Source organism: Nelumbo lutea, chromosome 6, assembly GCF_056320005.1.
Source record: "Nelumbo lutea isolate HS-2025 chromosome 6, American lotus-T2T, whole genome shotgun sequence".
In the NCBI taxonomy this organism is placed as follows: Eukaryota; Viridiplantae; Streptophyta; class Magnoliopsida; order Proteales; family Nelumbonaceae; genus Nelumbo; species Nelumbo lutea.
Genome location: NC_142689.1, coordinates 21,735,667 through 21,756,446, shown reverse-complemented (window position 1 = coordinate 21,756,446; position 20,780 = coordinate 21,735,667). Strand labels below are relative to the sequence as shown.

At 36.8% G+C, this 20,780-nt stretch overlaps 2 protein-coding genes across 2 annotated transcripts; both read right to left on the bottom strand.

Moving 5' to 3' along the window:
• Nucleotides 1-1,940: 1,940 nt before the first annotated feature.
• On the bottom strand, nucleotides 1,941-4,467 carry LOC148847871 (uncharacterized). The gene is made up of 3 exons (XM_088947953.1): nucleotides 3,881-4,467; nucleotides 2,847-3,362; nucleotides 1,941-2,500 (listed from the first exon to the last, which is right to left on the bottom strand). Exons 1-3 carry the CDS (start codon nucleotides 4,400-4,402, stop codon nucleotides 2,366-2,368), a joined length of 1,173 nt encoding a protein of 390 aa, XP_088804079.1. The 5' UTR covers nucleotides 4,403-4,467; the 3' UTR covers nucleotides 1,941-2,365.
• A 5,894-nt stretch (nucleotides 4,468-10,361) lies between these two features.
• On the bottom strand, nucleotides 10,362-17,213 carry LOC148847870 (ABC transporter B family member 9-like). Its single transcript, XM_088948645.1, has 12 exons — nucleotides 16,642-17,213; nucleotides 15,478-15,532; nucleotides 14,869-15,044; nucleotides 14,507-14,728; nucleotides 14,162-14,400; nucleotides 13,564-14,089; nucleotides 13,207-13,480; nucleotides 12,457-13,105; nucleotides 12,129-12,357; nucleotides 11,673-11,939; nucleotides 11,334-11,597; nucleotides 10,362-11,199 (listed from the first exon to the last, which is right to left on the bottom strand). The coding sequence occupies exons 1-12, from the start codon at nucleotides 16,894-16,896 to the stop codon at nucleotides 10,555-10,557; spliced, it is 3,801 nt and encodes a 1,266-aa protein (XP_088804771.1). The 5' UTR covers nucleotides 16,897-17,213; the 3' UTR covers nucleotides 10,362-10,554.
• Nucleotides 17,214-20,780: the final 3,567 nt, after the last annotated feature.

Sequence of the window (20,780 nt, the reverse complement as noted above, 5' to 3'; positions counted from 1 at the left end):
AATACATTTATCTAAGTTCTTTTATTTCTCAAATAAATAAAGTAATAACCATTTTAGTCATAAAAATCCATCATTAAAAGGGGCATTTTTGTCCCATTCAAGTTTTAGCAACTTTCCTCCTACGTGCAAAAGTTATTTATCCACTCAAGAGATGGATATGTGATATAAAAAAAAAATAAATTTTCTTTGGTCTCCGCATTAATCTAAAAAATGAGCATGATATTCTTTGTCAATAGGAACCAAAATCCCATTGTCCAATTTTCCTCCCTCTCAAAATCCAAAAATAAAATGCCCCCAAATATAAGTGAATATGTGATGTTCCAAACAGATGCAACCCACATTTATGCGTAGAGAGCTACTGGGGTATTCAATCACGATTGATTACATAATAAGCATTAGACCCGATCTCATTCCTGGGCTTCTAGATCAAGGATTAACTGCACCAATGCAAATAGCAAATTATAAAGCCCAAGAGACTAGATGCATTCTTTTCATATTGAAACATTGTTTATGCAAATGGGAATTAATCTTTTCTTGCTTGCCTTCATCACTTGCGGGAAAAGGAGAACGGATGCATTTAGCTTATGTTTTCCCTCAAGGCTGTGTTTGGGTTGAAGGAAAGGTAGGGAAATTCATGGTTTTCAAACCGTCATTGACCTGGACGGTCAGACTGTGTTTGGCTTGGGAATTGTCCAGACAACCAGCTATGTTTTACCCCAAATCCGGTATTTAGTCAAAAACCATTGAAAATATCAACAACCAATTGACCCGGGTGGTCAAACCGTTGACCCATTCAATAGTTTTTGACCCTCTTTATTTTTAATCTTTTTTTATTTATTTGGTAGAATGGGCATCCATTCAAAGGAAACTTTTACAAACTTTCCCTTCCTTTTCCTACCTTTTCCTTCAAATCAAACATAACCTAAATCTTTCAATCGGGCCAAAAATAAAAACGATCAACAATGAAACAATCCCTTCCACCATTTGTAGTAGGGATTAGGGAATCTCGTCTACTTTTCCTTTTTAATTAGTCTATTAACGTTGAGTAATACTGTAATAAGAAGATTTGCTGAAAAAGAAGATCTAGCATTTCTTATTCTAGGAAAAATTATGAATTTCAAGTCCCGCTCTATGATTGATTGGGAATTCCAAATTTCCAACAAACTCTTAGGTATTTTGTTAGGTTTCCTGTTAGACCACTGTTGGAAAGAAAGGTATTTGAAATGAAACCTTTATTTAGTATTACAAAAATGAATAATGTTTGAACTTTGAAATGAACTCAGCGGTAGGGTTTTCCTTGAGGACGATGACACTGTTCTGAATATTGGCCTAAGAAATGAACATTCTGAATACAAGTTACATAGAACCGGCAAAACTCACTTCTGTTTCTGAGTTTTGGGTTTTTGTTTTTTGCCATAGAATCTAGAGTAATATTGGTATTATGAATGCATTTGGAATAAAGTATTAACAGTTTGTGGGAACAGCCAAGAAGGGCATATATATATAAGTTGTGTTCGAAAGTTCAGGTATATATAAGTAGTTTCCAAAATGTACAGAGTGTATATAAGTAATTAATCCTTAGGGGGCGTTCTTTTTTCAGATTTTGAGAGGGGGAACCAAGAATTTCATGTTGTTTTTTTAGACTTATGCGGGGATCGAGGAAAATTTATAAGTAATACCCATGTTTTACCCATCTAAGGAAAAAGTTGCCAACACTTGAATAGGATAAAAATGCCACTTTTAATAATGAATTTTTATAAATAAAATGGTCATTTCCTTATTTACATGAGAAATAAAAGAAATGGGAAATGCACTTACCCGAATAAGTGTTTCCCAGGTAACTGCATTTACCTGGGTAAATAATTTACTGAAAAAGGAAAAGGACCTTAGTATTATTGTTAGAATCCTTGGACCCCCAGTTAGAAAGAGACCATACAAAGTCAATCAATAGGTTCATCAAGCAGGTTAGATTAATTAAATTAATTCATTCTAATTACACTTTAAACACATGAAATTAACCAATTTAGGTCAATCTGCAGCCAACATACAATTCAAAAAAAAAAAAAAAAATACAGTAAACTACTTAACTAAAATATAAACAAGATCTAGGACCTTGTATACTGTGGTAGAATTGTTTTGTCAATCATGATGATATCCAATCCTTCGCCTTCTTCTTCTCACCAAGATTTTGGAATTTCAAAATGCACATAAATTGCGATCCTCTACATCTCCATGAAGATTAGATTTCTCTTGGAAAACATCTTAATTAAATAGGATTGTTAGCAACTGATAAACTCCATGTCCTTCTGTATAAAACCTGTGTACAGTGTACACCAGGAGAAACGACTACTCTTGGATCACATCTTCAATAGTCATCTTTTGGAACAACAATCTCGAAGCCGCTGACAGTCCACTCTGCAACTTCATTCTCACTTATATAGATCTCAGTTCCCACGTTAATAGAAGGCCAGTATCTATCTACAGGCTTAGTACCTGGATCCTGCATACTCAGTAAGTTTCACTGTTAATACTTCATAAAAATGCTGAATTAATACAAACTGAATAAAAGCTCAACAGATCATAGTATTAAGGGATTTTAGTTTTCATTGATCAAAAAATCTATGTTCATTTTTCAGATTTATGTGGGGATTAGGGAAGATTTATTTTCCTAAGTATCATTTACCTGGGACAAAAATGTCTCATTTAATGATGGGACAAAAATGTCTTATTTAATGATGAATTTTTTTATAAATAAAATGATCCTTCCTAGAAAATAAAAAAACATGAATAAATGCACTTGCCCTGAATAACTTACAAAAGCGATCGGACCTGAAAGTAGCACAAACCTGGTAAAAATAAAGTGACTGAGACAACCTTCCCACATCAAGATCCCAGGTTCGGGCATCTCCAATCCACCCCTCACCCTTCTTTGTGGGATACCCATATTCTCCCCAAACTGGGTGTGGCAGTGTCTGCACTACCTCCTGGGCTTGTGGATTGCCGTATGGATCGCATAAATTGTATGGCTCCTCTACATGCTGTGCATGTCCAGGGGCACAATACATGTGATAAGCCTCATATGGATACTTGGCCTTGTCTGTGCGATGGATTCTTTTTCCATTGGGCAGGGTGTGGTAAGGTGGGCAGAACTTAACATTATCAGGGCGGCACCATGACTCAGTTCTGGGGTTGATGATCATCTCACTGTATCTGGTGACATCGGTCGTCACATCGCCATCGCAAGGTTGCCCATTGTTCTTCCAACAGCTTCCTATGTCCGTAAGGTAGAACTGGCTCTTAGAACTCCCACCTTTCTTTATATCCAGTGTGAACCTTACTTTGAAATTTGGTGACTTTGGAATCTGTAAACAAGAGCAGTTCAATTGTTGTTCTTCATTCTTAGTCAGACTTGATCGACAGATTATGACAAAGGAAAATACAAAAGTGATGGAATTGATAAGCTGGATAATTGTGAACAAATAGTCAGTTCCAGTTTGGGACTTCAGACCCCTCCCTTTACATCTAGTGTGAACCTTACTTTGAAATTAGGTGAGTTTAGAATCTATTAATAACAACAGTTTATTTGATCTTCATTCTTACTAAGAATTGATCAACAGATGATGACAAAGGGAATATATCAAAAGTCAGAATGAATACAGTGGAAATTTGTGACCTGACCTACTTGTCACACTTCCACATAGCATATATAATGATAATAGTAGATGGGTTCTCTTGATCATCCAGAATTCAAAGAGAAATTTAGAATCTTATCAGGCATGCATCCTCCTTATTGGGTAATCGTCATCATCAAACATAGATAATTAAAGATAATAGTAGATATGGTTTCAATTGATCATCAAGAATTAAAAGAGAAACTTACAATCTTGGACATCCCCCTTGTTGGGTAATGGTATCCACCAGAAAATCCAGTTGTGGCATCTGATCTCAAGTAGAGCATTAGCCATGGATACTTGTGTGAAGTCTTCAGCACATGATGGAAGACCCAGCTTCCCTTGCCAATCTCCTTTTCCCAATCCACAGAGTAGTAAGAAATGGTGTTTGAAACCAGCCCTCTTGTAACATCAGCATCCAGGTCCCATGTCCCATAGAAAGCTCCCCTTAACACACTAGCCCCTTTCTCTCCTTTCTTCAAACTGGTGAAGTTGTGATGGATCAAGGGCATGTTCATGCACCCTTTACCGAAGCATGGGAACCTTGACTGTGGCGGAAAGGCCTTTGAAGGCTTCCCATTCTCTGGGCATAGAGCCGCTAATGAGTCCATGTTGCCACTCTTGAGCATGATCATCCAGAACTGCCATGGCCTCGGCTGATCCTCTACCTGGCATTTGTTGCCCAAGTATATCTCCTTCTCAGCTGCGTAATCGTCTACATCGTCGGACATCAACCCTCCACGAGAGGGACTAGCTAAGCCCAGCTTGTTGTCTCTCTCAGTTATCTTGTGTACCAACTTGACTTCAGAGTAGGATTCCAAAGCCAACGATAAGTTTCAGTCTGTCATGAACTGAATTAAGAAGAAGAAGAAGAAGAAGAAGAAGAAGAAGAAGAAGAAGAAGATGATGATGATGATGATGAAGAATAGAAGAAGAAGCTCACCAGGTGACGCAGAAGTGTCGACGTCGAAGCAATCGGCGGCCCTTGGGCTTCCCATATTGGGAGCTTCTTCTCCGACCTCGTTGCACTGATTCCATGCCTCAATTGCCACTCTCAGACCATCTCGTTTCATTCCAGGATCACCCACTGCAGATATATATTCAACTCCGGCCGACAAGGGCAGCCCAAGAAGAGAGCACAAAGCAAAGAGAAAGAGACTCAACTTCCTTCCCTCCATCACAATCAATGGAGAGCTTTCCATGGTGACATGCAGCTGATTTGTAGCTAGATTGAGTAGTAAAGCGAAGAACAGATGGTTTGTTTTATTTATATACTAAAATCAAGCTGAGACTGAGACAGAGTCCTTGAATCGATAGTTTTTCACATTCGTAGCTCCGTAGTCCACTTGTAGCATTACGGGAAGCAAATCCACTGATGAAATGGGATTTCCAACAGTTGGCTTTTGACGGGGTTTTGGGCTTTTAGCTTCTGACGAGTCCAACAAGATCAGTCCACTGACTCGTTTTGAGGAAATGCAATTCGCAAGAGATGAACGAGGAGGAATGGCAATGGGGCGCGTTCCGGGTGGGGATCATATTCCCCGTCCCCGATCCCGATTCTTAAATAAATCCCCGTCCCCAACTCCATGGGGATAAAATGGTTCTCCATCTCCGATTTTCGACACTGATGGGTTATCCGTGATGATCCGAATTTTTGAAAATTTTTAATTTATAGTATTATTTAAAAAATAAAATTTTTAAAAATAAATAAAACTTTTAATTTATAAATAATATAATCATAGTTGTCAAGGGGACGCCAGTTTTGTACTATGTATTATAAAATACTTTTTTATTCTTTATTTTTTAATATTATAATTATAAAATATGGTTTATTAAACTAAAATATTCATTTTGTGTGTTTATATACTAATTTCTTTTTATTAATTATTTTCTTATTTGTTAGGATTTTATCAATACAAACATTGCTAAATGCTCTATTGAACCCTCAAATACTTTAAAACCTGAATCAATAAGGAATAAATTAAAATTTTTATCTAATCAACACATTTTCTACTAGTATATAGTTTTTTCTTTTCTTCTTTTCCTATCACAAATTGAATTTCCTTTTCTTTCTTCTTTTTCTTCTCATGAATATGTTGATTTTCTATACTTTAACATGAACTTTATACTTTTCCTATAAAAATTATAAATAATTATTAACAAAATATGGTTATAATACCTAGGAAACTACCATAGGATCTATGTTACGGGTGCAAATGGATTGGATCATGATCTGATTCAAGATCCAATCCTATTTGATTGAATTCAGATAACCCTTCTACAGATCTTCGGATTGGATAATAGGATTCCATCAGATTCGGATCACTCCGATTTGTTAAAGCCCAAGGGCAGATCAGAGTAATGACCAATTGTGGATAAAGTTGCAACTTGGGTATATTCAGGTTGAGCATTTTTTAAAATTTTAATGCACCCAGCTTTAGGGACCAGGCCTAAGTTGTGTAAATTCAAATTAGACCCAACTAGTAACCCTTAGTTGTAAGGTACATCTTAGTTTGTTTGTGGTGCGAATTTCATTTGTACTAATATAAATGCATAATAGTGCAAATAGGAAGTTTGTCTTGTTTTAGACGTAACTTTGTTTGGTGTGTGTGAAGTGTGATAGGCATATGGTTTTAGATTTAACTGTCTTGTTTATGCAAGGTGTACATGAATTTCATTTGCACTAATGTAAATGCATCAGGTTAAATTTAGAATGAGTATAAATACAAATATGTGTAATACAAATACATACAAAATATAAGGTTTTGCATTTTATATATTTGTATTTATACTCCTTCCAAACTGAGCTTCAGATCCTATTGTAGTAATATCAAATAGCTATAGACCATGTACACCCATTGGTGTACAGGACCTACAGCTTTTGTTAGCAAATATTACCAAGAAAATAAAAGGTCCTTATAAAATATTTATGATATTCTAGCCCTCTAAACTCCTTATAATCTGACAGTCAAGACAAAAACATTTCTTTAATTTTACCCAATATGATATGATCATCTGATCTCAAGCTCTTAAAGGTCTAGGAATTTCTCTCTCCACAAATACCAGAAACAACCATGGGAATCAGTCCCCAAAGAACTTCCCTCTCTTGCTCATCAGACCTTTCAAATGCTAACTCACGAGAAAAGAAAAATTTATCACAGCTTCCCCGAGGCAGATGTTTTAGTAAAATTGCAATTTACTATTTTTAATAATTTCTAGTTTGTTCACAGTAATTGAATGACTTGCTGCTTTATATTTTAGTGGATAAAATAATTAAATAAATAGAATATTCAAGAATATAGTAAACCACCTAGTTTCAGCTTCAATTGTTAAGGAGCCCTTGATTTCTTTCAAATCTTATTCACTATGAAGATAAATGTTGTATTTAGTACCATTGTCACTTCTACTTGTAATGTTTTAGATCGGTCAATACAAATTTTTGAGAAAGTGTTTTATCATATCTTGCCAAATAATTACTTTTATTAAAAATATATAGACATTAGATTGGGTGTTGACATCTATAATAGAAACACCAAATTTGATGCATGTTTCTTGAAGAATCATCAATGATAGCAAATGTTGTATTGATAACTCAAATCATTTGTGGTTGAAAAAATATATTTTAATAAAATTTATATCAACCAACCTAAAACATTGCAAGTAGAATGGGCAATGATACTAAATAAAACCTGCTCTAATAAGATTTTCAGTTCAGTCACAATGTTTATTTGGTTACCTTTAATTGGATTTCTGGTGATCAGGTTTGGGTTGAGGTAACTCTAAGTTAAACATGACCCATTGACCTTTCATTATATATAGGCTTGGTTGAGTATGGGTGCACTATATATGGGATGGGTTGAGTTGGGTTCAATATCCCCTTTCCATTTAATCATGTTTGGAATCGGATTTAGTTTTCAATGTGCCAAGACAAGGTTGGGCAACCATGGGGCTCCCAATGCCTAAGTGCTTAGGTGGTGAAATAAAAAAAATCATAAGCCTATATTTTTCTATCCCTCTTGAACTAATTGTTTTAGGGCCCGTTTTGGTGCATCTTTTCGTGCGGTTTTTTGGTTGTTTACAAGTTAGGTAGATCGATTTTTGGACTATTTCCGTTTGGTTCGTGGAAGATCTAGTCGCCAAAAGCCGAAGGGTCAAAAAAACGCAAAGCCCATTTTAGACTGATTTCGAGAAACTTCAAATGAAGCATTTTGCGTCTTTCGCATTTTATTCTCGTACAAAAAGACACATGGAAAGATATATTTGCCAAACTAGCTTCGCGCTGCTCGGATTTTTATGTAAAAGCTCAATGCATATTTTGACTGTCAAAACTATTAGAAGATCTTTCCAAAAAGACTTGCGAAACAGGTAATTAGTTTTATATATCAACCTACAAACTTATAAATTAAATTTTATTATATTGAATCTCTAGGTCTTGCTTAAAGTCTATAAAATGAAATATTAGAAATAGAAATTGAGACTTAAAAAAAGAATGATAAATTTCTTAAACTACCCTTATCATTTAGTTAATTAACTGAGTATACCTTATTGTTTGAAACTTGACTGCCGCTACCTTATTGTTTCGCACAATTGTGTAGCTCTACCCTTACCATTGACATCCATTAATATTCCATCAAATTCTTTTAAAATCCAATATTACCCTTTTCTCTGTCGGACCAACAACCCCTTCCTCCTCAGCGGTCTCTTTTCTCTTACCTCTGCAAGTGCTGCAGGGGGAGCGTCTCCGGCTCCGTCACTTGCATGTGCTCCAATTTTTACTACCCACTCGAAGCCGAAGTTGTGTCGAGTTGCTTCCGTCCTTTTTTTTCTCCCACTGCTGGTCGCCATGGAAGCAGAAGAAGTCGATGATGACAATGAGGAAAAAGATGGAGAAATTTTTCGCTCCGATTACAAATTTTCGCAACGTTCGTGATCAGTTGAGGGAGAGAAAAGAAAAGGCTAATTTTTCGGCTTTGACGATTCAATTCCTATTCTTCAGTGCTTCTAGGGCCTTCTTCCAAGCGACATGACCAGGCTAAATCATTGAAAGAGATTGGAAGCTCCGCCGGTTTTGCAATGGCGTCCAGACCCTACAACACGACTGTCTTCGGTCTAGTTTTCGCCGGAGATTCTGAAACTCTGTAAATCAACCAACGGGAGTCATTAGCTGATAGCTTCCCACCTGTTTTGCCAGGCCGTTGATGCTTATCTACCAAACGAAGATGCAGATTATCTACAGGTTTCAAGTTCTCTGATTGATCAGAGGCATTCTCCCCACTAAGGGAGGTCCTTTTCCTCTCAGGTTCGGCTGTATCTGAGCAACATTTGAGCATCGCAGCAACAAAGCTGGAGCAATGAGCGTGGTTAACGAGCTTCTACTAACTCCTAAACAGAGTACGAGCTGGAGTAGTGAGCGTTGTTAACAAGCGAGTGAGGAAACACTTCCATCTGAATACGATTCTTCTTCAACTCACGACAGGCGTCCCGGCGGCGGCGATCTCTTTGCCTTCATCTTTGATATTCTGAAAAAAGAGGCTATCGCCGATGAGGACGACGACGGCGAAGGTGAATCAAAGAACGATAACTCTTAGCAATGACGACGCTTTCTCTCTCTCCTTTTTCAACCTCACCTCTCATGTTTTTCCTCCCCTATCATCGCCGCTGCAACTCCTAGCAGCGGCGATTTGGAGCGAACCTCCCTCACTGGAGATTGTTTCTAATCTGGGTTTCAGATCAAAAACAAGTAGCTTTTATCTCAGATCTCTGCTGCTGTTGTTCTCTCCGATGGTTCCATCCGGTTGAATTTAAGGATAAAAGGTCATTTTCATATTTTTTATCACGTTTAATGACCCTGATTATTTTTAAACAATTGTCAGAAATAGTAAAAGTAGTATTAGTCAATTTCAAAATGATAATGTTTAGACAGACAATAGCGTTAGTCAATTTTAAAACAGTAAGGGTATTAATCAATTAATTAAACTATATGAATAGTTTAAGAAATTTATAAAAAAAGAATCCCCCTGCTTAAAGTATATAACCTGTTTCCGTTCGTTCGGTTAGAAGATCTCCTCCGTTCCAAGGAACGTGTTTTGCTAACTGAATTCCTCTTTGAAAGGAAGTCTTCTCAAAGAGATTGACAGAGCGGTCTGAGTTGGAATCTGTGACGGTCTCATCTTGCTACCATTTCGAGGATTTGTAACATTTTACGATGGAATCCTCATCTTTCTTAATTCCTAATAAGCAAGCTCGAACATTCAACCGTTTCTTTCCATTTTGGGAAAATGGATCGTTCAATTACTGTATCTGAACTCATCGGTTTGTGGATAAAACGTGTGTTTATCTTTTTCTATTCTTTTTTGGTGAAAAAAAACCAGCCGCCATTAAGTTTTTAAACAGCTTTACCTGGGGATTACAATTGTCCTATTAGTCCAAGGCTTTGTGGAAGTGGTTCAAGAAAAAGGAAGAATATGATATATTTTGAAAATTTAATGAACAGTTAAGAGCATTTTCTCTTTTACAACCACTCTTCTTTCTCATGTTCTGTTTCTAAACTCTTTCCACCCTCCCTCTGTATATATACGTATAATTCTCCGAAGACATTACTATCAAGATTCTCTAGAGAGCATTGCTCTTCTCTATGAATCATTTTACCTTATTTAGGATCTTAAAAGAGATACAAGGAAGACAACAATATATCATAATCAAATAATCAATATTGATTTCCTCTACTTTCCTTTCAAGTTTTAACATCAACAGTTGGCAAGCCTTTTTGCTCACTGTCCATTGATCAAAAAGGAAGAAACAGAAAAGAAAAGAAAGGGAGCCCTATTGATCACGGTAAGATGTTTAATGTGTGAAAATACTACTCGGTTGTTTCCTATTTTGCTTATGTAGAGTTCATGTGGAGTGCTACTAGAGAAGCGTAGGCACCATCAGATATCTTCATCAGTTCATCATGTGTTCCCTTCTCAGCAATGGCACCATTCTTCACCACTGCAATTATATCAGCCCCTTTGATTGTAGAGAGGCGATGAACAACAACAACAGTTGTTCTATTCACCATTACTCTATCTAATGCATCTTGTACTACACTCTCTGATTCTGCATCCAATGCACTTGTGGCCTCATCAAGCAGAAGAATCTTTGGGTCCTTCAGTATTGCTCTTGCTATGGCTATCCGTTGTTTCTGGCCACCAGACAATTGTACCCCCCTTTCCCCAACTGAGGTATCATATCCTTCTGGTAATCCTGCTATGAAGCAGTGAGCATTAGCTGCGTTTGCAGCTGCAATAATCTCATCTTCAGATGCACCACCCTGCTTTCCATAAGCAATATTGTCACGAATAGTCTGATTGAACAATATGGGCTCTTGGCTTACCAACCCCATCTGTTGCCTCAACCAACTTAACCTAAACTTCTGAATTTCAACTCCATCTAACAATACATGGCCAGAATCAGGATCATAAAACCTTTCTAACAAGCTGATAATAGTTGATTTTCCACTACCACTCTCTCCAACCAGGGCAGCAGTCTAGAAACAATAAAGAATGTTGGTGTCACTAGGAAAAGCAACTAAAAAGACTAGAAATGTCGCCTATGAGTTTTATTTTCCAAAAACACTGTTTAAGTATTGTTCAAGAAACAGGCCAGGGAGGTGTTAAATACCTTCCCAGAAGGGATGCTCAAGCACAAGTCTCTGAAGATCTGCACATCTGGGCGTGTTGCATATCTGAAGCTGACATGTTTGAAATCAATATCACCTTTGACACTGGCTAGGGTAACACCTTCTTCGCTGCTTGAATCAATCTTTGATTTGCTATCAAGAATCTCAAAAATAGAAGCAGTTGAATCCTTAGCCTTGTTGGAATCTGGAGCCATTGCACTAGTTTGTGAAATTCCCACTGCTGATATTGTCAAGGCAAAGAAAACCTATATGTATCGGACCATCAGAGACCAAAGAATTACCTTGAAAGGGATCAAGAAAACAAATAGTTACCACCATACCTTAAAAACTTGCCCAAATGTTGCTAGGCCATGTTGTACCAGAAGCGACCCAAAGTAGAAACAGGCAGCATTTGTGCAATAAAGTGCAATGAAAGAGAAGCCAAAGCCTCCACCACTTACTAGTCCTAAGCGGATTCCTTGTTTTATAGGCGCCTCACATTTTTTCTGGTACAAATCCATCACCTTTTGTTCTGCACAAAATGAGGCGACTGTTCGAATACTACCCACTGCATCATTTGCAACTTGACTAGCTTCTTCATACATTAACTGCAAGAGTTTTTAAAATTTTCTTAGTGTCATACACACTGTATATATACTGTCTGCAAGAAGTGCACCACTAAACCCCTAATTAGTGTTTGAAGTTGATTATAATATGTCTATGTATTCACACATCGAATTCCAATGATTTAAATTCCATAATGATACCAAGTTAAATGGTAGAATAGAAGAAATAACCTTGGCATCTGCACTGAATCCCTTCACAAATTTCATCTGAGCATATCCTTGTAAACCCACCAATGGTAGCAGAACTAAGACTATAAGTGCCAATCGCCAATTAGCTGAAAATGCTATTATAAGCCCTGCTGTGAGTGTTGCTATGTTCTGAACCATTAAGGCCAAGGCATCACCTACAAGACTCCGCACATTTGAGGCATCAATAGATAACCTTGCACCAACTGCCCCACTGAAACAGAACCAGAAATCTTAATTAATCCATATATTAGAGAGCATTTATTTGTGTGTGTAGGGGAGATAAACGGGTGTTACAAACTGGTTTAAATACCTTGAATTTGCAGCTTCATCAAACCAACTTATTTCCTTGTGTACCACCTTCTCAAATGTATTGGATCGGATACGTTGGATTAACTTACAGCCAGCAACTCCAAAGAAATACTGTTGAACAGGTACAGAAACCAAAGAAATGACACCTAGAACTACAAACATCAAGGCCCAAAACCTGGAATCTTTTCGAAGCTCGTGAGGAGGTTCATAGAATATTTTGATGGCTGTTGAGAGCAGGAGTCCAAAGACAGGAAAGATTACACCATGTATAGCTGCAGCAATGGCCCCTAGAAGCAAAACTGGCACCTCTGGCATATTTAGGTAGGCTAGGCGCTTGATGGAGACCTTGCGACGTGCATCTTCTTTCTCCTTTTGGTCAATAGTATCCTCCTCCTCTTCTATTTCAGTCTCATGAAGATCTATGGGACCTGGAATACCAAATGTAAGTGAGAAGGAGTGCCTACCACTAGAAGAAGCTCTGCTTATGGATTGCCTCATGGATAATCTCTGGCTGTGAGATCTGCTCATTATAGAATCAAGGCTCTGGTCTGGTTTATCTGGTGAAACTTCAGTTTGTTGAGTACCCTCTTGTAGACGAATGAGCTGTGAGTAAGCCCCATCAGGATCCTTAGTCAGCTCTGAGTGGGTACCTAGTAAACAAAATGCAACTTTCAGGATATTTTTGATGGTTTCCAGTATTTGTTAACTTTGATAGAATCAACATTAAAATGAAACGGTAGGTTTTGATTACCTTGCTCTAGAATTTTCCCTTGATGTACCACGGCTATGGTATCTGCATTCCTAATGGTGGTCAAACGATGAGCAACAACCACAGTCGTCCGGTTTGACATGATTCTTACTAGGGCCTCTTGAACTATGCGCTCAGACTCTGCATCTAATGCACTTGTTGCTTCATCAAGAAGTAGAATCTTAGGACTCTTGAGAATGGCCCTTGCAATTGCAATCCTCTGCTTCTGTCCACCAGACAATTGTGTCCCATGCTCTCCTACCATTGTATCAAGCCCCTAAACAAATTGTATATTGTGATCTTGTCATGTTTACATAATTAAAGAAGAAACTATTCTCTAAAAGTTTGCCTCAGATGTACCTGAGGAAGCTTGTGAATGAACTTTGCAGCATTGGCAAGCTCAATTGCCGATCTGATCTCCTCATTTGTTGCATTTTCCTTTCCATATGCGATATTCTCTCTGATTGTAGTTGCAAACAAGATGGGTTCTTGGCTGACAAGTCCAATCTTCCCCCTTATCCATCTTAGCTGCAGCTCCTTCAAGTTGACACCATCAATAAGCACTTCACCAGCATGGGGATCATAGAATCTCTCCACCAGGCTGATCACTGTTGATTTCCCACTTCCGCTTTGTCCAACTAGAGCCACAGTGGTGCCACGCGGAATTTGCAATGAGAAGCCAGAAAATATCTGAACATTGGGTCTTGCTGGGTAGCTGAAGTAAATATCTTTTAGTTCTATATTGCCCTTGATGTCCCCTAACACAATGCCACTCATGTCATATGGATCAATCAATGGTTTTCTTTTGATTGTTTCAAACATCTTATATGCAGCAGCTTGTCCTGCTGCAAAAGCATTCAAGCATGGGGATGTCTGGCCCAGCGACCTGATTCAAGAGACCAATAAGAGAAGGGATATCTATAGGTATTCTCTGTTAAAAAAATGATCCAATACTTACATTCCACCCGTCATTAGAGACATTATAATGTTGATGACTACTCCACCATTGTAGCCTTTCTCAATGATCAGCTTGGATCCATACCATATGGCTAGTCCATAGCTGCTGAATATGATTAGTAAAACTGTTCCAAGTCCCATGCCTGATGCAAAGCCCTGCTGGATGGAGGATGCATATGCCTTGTGTATTGCTGCATTATATTTGTTTATGGCTTGTTTCTCCCGAGTGAAGGATGCAACCTATGGAATTTAGGTTTAAAAAAATAATGAGTCAGTTATGGATAACTGTACTCAAAAGGAATGTATGCATCTGAGTTGCAGAATTTCCATCGTGAATATGCCTTACCGTTCTAATGGCTCCTACTGTCTGCTCTACAATATTTCCAGCTTCAGCATAGGCGATCTGTCCGCGGCTCGACATTTTTGAAATGAATACTGACATTACACCACCGGAGACCACAAGGAGAGGAAGGCATGCCAACATGACCAATGAAAGAAGCCAGCCTCTTGAAAATGCAATTGCAAAGCCCCCGAAAAAGGTAGAAAGAAGTTGGATGAACTTTCCAACCTAACAAAAGAATTTGAAGTATGTCATGGGATCTATTAATTTCTTGTCTAGCTAGTCTGCACTGTTTCTCAGCATTCTAGGAAGTAGGTAAATGCAGATACAAGTTTGAAACAAGAACAAAACAGAACATGAGAAGCTACCTTTTCACCCATAGCATCTTGAATGAGAATGGTGTCCCCAGACATCCTTCCAATGACTTCTCCAGTTGTTGTTTCCGTGTCAAAAAATGTAATATCTTGTCTCAAAATAGTTCTTAGGTATAGACCTCGAATGCGAGCTGCCTGTCTCTCTCCGGTCACCATCCAGCTGGACACCTCTGGAGTGAATAACAAGTAGTAGCAACTCAGAATTTACATGGATATGTATTGTCCAATTCCTGAGTGCTTAATTTGGAGACAATTAATGTTTACTCAACCCATTTATTCAGTACTTCTGTAATAAGCTAACCTCATTGACATGGGATGAAACCATTATTTGTAAATAGTTTTCTGAATGGAAAATTTTCAGTTTAAGGGAAGCTCCATATAAAATGGATATGAATGGGTTGGTGTGGGTTAGGCTGGATACTGCATAAGAAATTAAAATGAAGATCAAAAACTGAGATTGGATATCACTGCCTTGGTCCAGGCTACATGTGAATCATGGACATCATCCATATAAACTCAGTGCATGTATGATCCAGAGAAAGAGTATTCAATCAGCCATCTATGTGCAAAAGAAAGAAGGGAAAAGGGATCAAGTACACTTACGTAAGAAGGAGGCGAGACCTGTACCAAAAGCCAAGTATATGAATTTCAGAGATACCTGAAGCCAAAAAGATAAATAAATTCTCAGGAAATCATGCATAGATACATTGATGAGAATGTTTGGGCTGCAGTTCATTACGATTTGGGCCAACCTGACATTTCAACCAAGCATTACTTTTAGCCATTTTAAAGTGAGTGTCTCTGATTTTTGTTCATTCTCTTTGTTAGCTTCATTGAAAGATCAAAGCCGAAAGAACCAACACAACCAACCAGGATCCAACAATAATCCATTTAAAGGGTGGGGTATTTTATTTTGGGGGCTTTTATTGTTTGCTTCACCTCAGAAATCGAAATGCCAGATGGCCTTGTAGGGCGTGCCAATTGATTGCTGACTCCAGCTATTAAATCTTTAATTGTATTCGGTTCTAGTGCTCCACCTTTAATTAGATATTTAATAACTGGAATCAGCGATCAATTGGCACGCCGTACATGGCCATCGGGCATTTCGATTTCTGAGGTGGTGCAAACAATACAAACCTGTATTTGTATTTGTATTTGTAAGACGCTATTTTAATCATCAAACAAGGACATTGTTCATTTAATTCACCCAAAAGGTCCAACATTGTCCTGAATAATGACGAGAAATTTTGGAACACAAATGTCTAACTAAGATCCAATTCTTAGCGTGGCTAATTGAGCCATACAAATTGTGCTGTCCTGTGAGTCTGGAGCTGCTAAAGTAATCACTAAATCTGATCTCAGAAATTGGATTTTTCTAAGTATGATCGATCCAGAAGGCATTCTGAGTGACATAATCGATCAAATTTGTCATTAAATGTGTCACTCAGATTTCCGGCCGGCTGGACACCTAATGATCTTAACCCAATTCTCAATGGCATGAGTTTTGTACTTGTGTTACCTAGACTTGTTCTTCCAAGCAATAGGGCTGAGAGTTGAGATCCTTGTTAAACAAACCATGCAGTCATCAAGGATCCAAACCAGAGATTGCTGGCTCACTATTTGCAGTAAAGAGACCAAGGTTCTTATCACTGGCCAAGTACTTTGTTGTTTGGCTAAGACACATTTATTCTAACAACGACAATGGCTTATCTTGTAAGCTCTGGTGTATCTAATTAGGCTTACTGTGAACTGCCTTGACGTGCATACCTTAGACACTGCGGCCACAACGTGTGAACGATCTGAAGATCCAAAAGAGTTGATGAGCTGACCAAAGATGAGAGTCATGAGCGGCATGGACAGCCCATTTACAATGGCGCATGTCGTGCCAACAGTCATCAGCGCCACATCTTGTTTATCTGCAAAAGAGAAGAGCTTGTAGAAGGGAACCTTCTGCTGCTCCGCTCCTTTTGCTTTCTCTCCATTCCCGCTCGTCGAAGCTTCTCTGTCAGTCTGGTCTTTCATCGCTTTTTTGATCTCTTAATTATCTATCTCCTTTTCTTCCCAAGAGCGAAACAAATCTTCCAAAGAAAATATACAGCTTATCAGCCTAGAAAGAAATAACACCCAGAACTTGGATATGATGCAAAAGCATGAACAACGACTGAAAGTAGGAGAAAGCAATGAAACAAAGAGATTTCTGGAGTCTAGCTACCATGAAAGAAATCTGAATCGTTACGTAAAGCAAAAGGGGATAGCGAGGCTTCAAGAGAGAGAGAGAGAGGAAAACTGGCTCTCTCTCTTCTGTTTCTTAAATCTTCGTGGTTAGTGGTTGCACGGTTAGTAGAGAAGACTGTTCTTGTACGCATACTTTACTATATATAGTGATATACCACCGAAAAGTACGGACACGCCCTTTGCAAAATTCTGATATAATGTTAAATACCTCATTCTATAGAGATCGGATCTGTTGGCATCAATTCCGAGATAACACCTATCTAACTATACTTTAATTTTGTTGGGCTGAACCGTCATTCTCCTTTCTTGAAAGGAAAGAGATGAACGCTTCCGAGGATCTTTCTCGTATTTCGTATTTCATATTTTTGTTAGGATAGGGGCAATTACTCTTAACCCCAAAGTTTCAATTACAATTTGCAACAAATCCACCCTGAAATTTCTAATTCCAACACTTTTCCCCTTTGTCATAAAACCTCCTGTGATGACAATCATCTTCTGAGGTTTCATTTAATCAAAAACCTCCCCCGTAAAAAAATTACACTTACCTTCCTTCCGTCATTGTACCAAATGGAAAACATTGGCATAATGCATTAATTTTTGAAAATATCCATTTTGCCCTTGTGTCTATCAATACAACACAATTAGAAATTTACTTAAATACTGTTGAAAAAACTTTCAACTTTTTAACTAAAAAATTCCCTGGGTCAGATTGAAAAGAGTGATGTAATTTTACTTTGTAAGCTTATAAAGGTTAAGTAAAGTCTAGATGGGCAAATCTGACATTTTGAATTATGTTGGAAGATGCCCGATGGATAAAAAGGACAAATTTGTAACTTCCAAGTCAATGATAATAGGGAGGGAAGTGCAAATTTTTTTTAAAAGTATGAGGGATGTTTTTATTAAAGTGAAACCTCAGAGGAGGTTTTTATGATTGTCAGAAATCTCCAGGGAGGTTTTCATATTTTACTCTTAAAATTCTCTGAAACTTCAAATTGCCCTTGTATCAATTTAATTATGAGGCTGTTTTACAGAAAATTGATAAAATGCAATAAAGATGAAAAAACAAAAGAAAAATAAAAAAACGCATCAAAAAATAAAAGAAAAGGTAAATACAACAACCTAATTAATGGATTCCAGTTAACATAAATACAACAAAAAATGATGTGAAATAAAGGGAAAATGCCCTTCAATCTAGTTAGTGGGGAGGGGAAAAGTGCTGGAATCAAAAGGGCATTCTAGTAAATTTATTTTCTCCCACCGATCTGTTGAAATCTGAAAGTTTAGGGGTGTCTTTTGTTGCAAATGAAAGTTCAGAGGAGACTTACAAGTTGTCACTACCCCCCACCCCAAAGTCTGCTGGATTGGATTGCTCGTTAAGAAAGAAAACAAGAAAAAGGGATTATGATTATCATGGTTGAGATTATAGGCTTTAAAAACTTAAATGCATCTCACAATCAGTATATATCTAATTATATTTATACTACTATGAAAAGTGTGAATGAGAGTATTGAGTTTTTCTTTGACTAAAATATCCCAATTTTGAATTTGGTTCTCCCCTAATTGTAGGGACAGAAATATAATTTTAACAATCACTTTTCTCTTCATTTAAATTCCTATCATTAAGTATTCTTTTAAGGTATTAACTTCCATTAACATTCATTGAATCCTAATTTTGACTAGAACGCCATTATTTTTGAATTTAATCTCTCACAAATATAATGTGAACTACTACATTTTTCCTCATTCAATTCCCTCTCATTAAGTTTATATTTAGGGTGTTAGTTTCATTCATTCATTGAATTCTATATTAATTAATCATGTTGAATAAAAATAGATGTGATAAAAGTAATTATTTTTATTGGTGATAGAAATAAAATACAAAATTAAAACCAACAAAAAAATATAATTGTTTTCCTGTTTGGTAGAAAGTCAACAATTCAACCTTTTGCGTCAAATGTGTTAAACTCTTGATGCCACAATTAAATAATAATAATAATAATAATAATAATAATAATAATAATAATAATAATAATAATAATAATAATAATAATTAAAAAGATGAAAATACACAAAAGTACAAAAAATATAAAAAATTTTGTGAAAAACATTTAGGCACATCTCTAATATCATATATACATCATATTAAACAAAAATAAGATTTATTTTTATAAACTTAGAAATATAAAAATTTGTAGAAAATTTTGGAAAACAAGCAATAGTAGATTGGGGGAAGCAGCCTAACCATGCAAAGGATTTAGGAACATATTCTACATCTTACTCACAAACAAGCAAAAGGATGATTTGATGTTTCCACCCTAGCACAAAAGAAAACACATCCTACCTAGTCAAGCTTCATTCTCATATTTAGTAGTTTACCACGACTTTCTTGAGACATATATTTTAGTAAAATTGCTATATACTATTTTTAATAATTTCTAGTTTGTTCATAGCAATTTACTTGTGAGTAATTGAATGACTTGTTGCTTTATATTTTAGTGGATAAAATAATTAAATAAATAAAATATTCAAGAATATAGTAAACTGCCTAGTTTCAACTTCACTTGTTAAGGAGTCTATGACTTCGTTCAAATCTTATTCATAAAAAAGACAAATATTGTATTTGGTACCATTGCCACTTCTACTTGCAATGTTTTAAGTTGGTCACTACAATTTTTTTGGAAAGTATCTTGTCACATCTTACCAAATAATTACTTTCATTAAAAATATATAGGCATTAGATTGGGTGTTGACATTTATAGTAGAAACACTAAATTTGATGTTTCTTGAAGAAGCACCAATGGTACCAAATGTTGTATTGATAATTCAGACCTTTTGTGGTTAAAAAATATATTTTCATAAAATTTGTATTAACCAACCTAAAACATTGCAAGTAGAAGTGACAACGGTACTAAACACAACCTTTAATAAGATTTTCAGTTCAGTTACAATTTTATTTGGTCTGCCTTAATTGGATTTCTGGTGATTAGATTTGGGTTGAGGTAACTCTGAGTTAAACATGACCCATTGCCCTTACATTATGTATAGGTTTGGTTGAGTATGGGTGCACTATATATGGGATGGGTTGAGTTGGGTTCAATATCCCCTTTCCATTTACTCATTTTTGGACTCGGGTTTAATTTTCAATGTGCCAAGGCAAGGTTAGGCAACCATGGGGCGCCCAATGCCTGCCTAAGTGCTTAGGCGATGAAATAAAAAAAAATCATAAGCCTATATGTTTCTACCCGTCATGAGCTAATTACAAACCTATAAACTAACTTTTGTGCTTTTGATTCTTCTAGTCTTGCTTAATGTATATAAAATAAAATATTAGAAATAGAAATTGGGACTTAAAAAAGAACCCCCTGTTTTAGACCAAAAAATGAAAAAGAACAAGGGGCTCCCCCACTATTTTAGACCAAGAAATGTTGAGGAAAATACTAAAATAAAAGAAGAAAAATGAAAAGAAAAGGTAGATCTCCTGTTTTAGACAACCTTTGTGGAGGAAGGGGCCAAAACCCTTGTTATTGTTCAAAAACATAGGGAAAAGATAGAAAAAAAGCATAAGAAAAACCAACAAAAAGGAAAAAAGAAAACACTGAAAGCAAAGGGGAGAGTGGCATTTGATAGCACTTTTTAGACCTCTCAAGTCTGAAAATGTTTTTTTTTCAGAC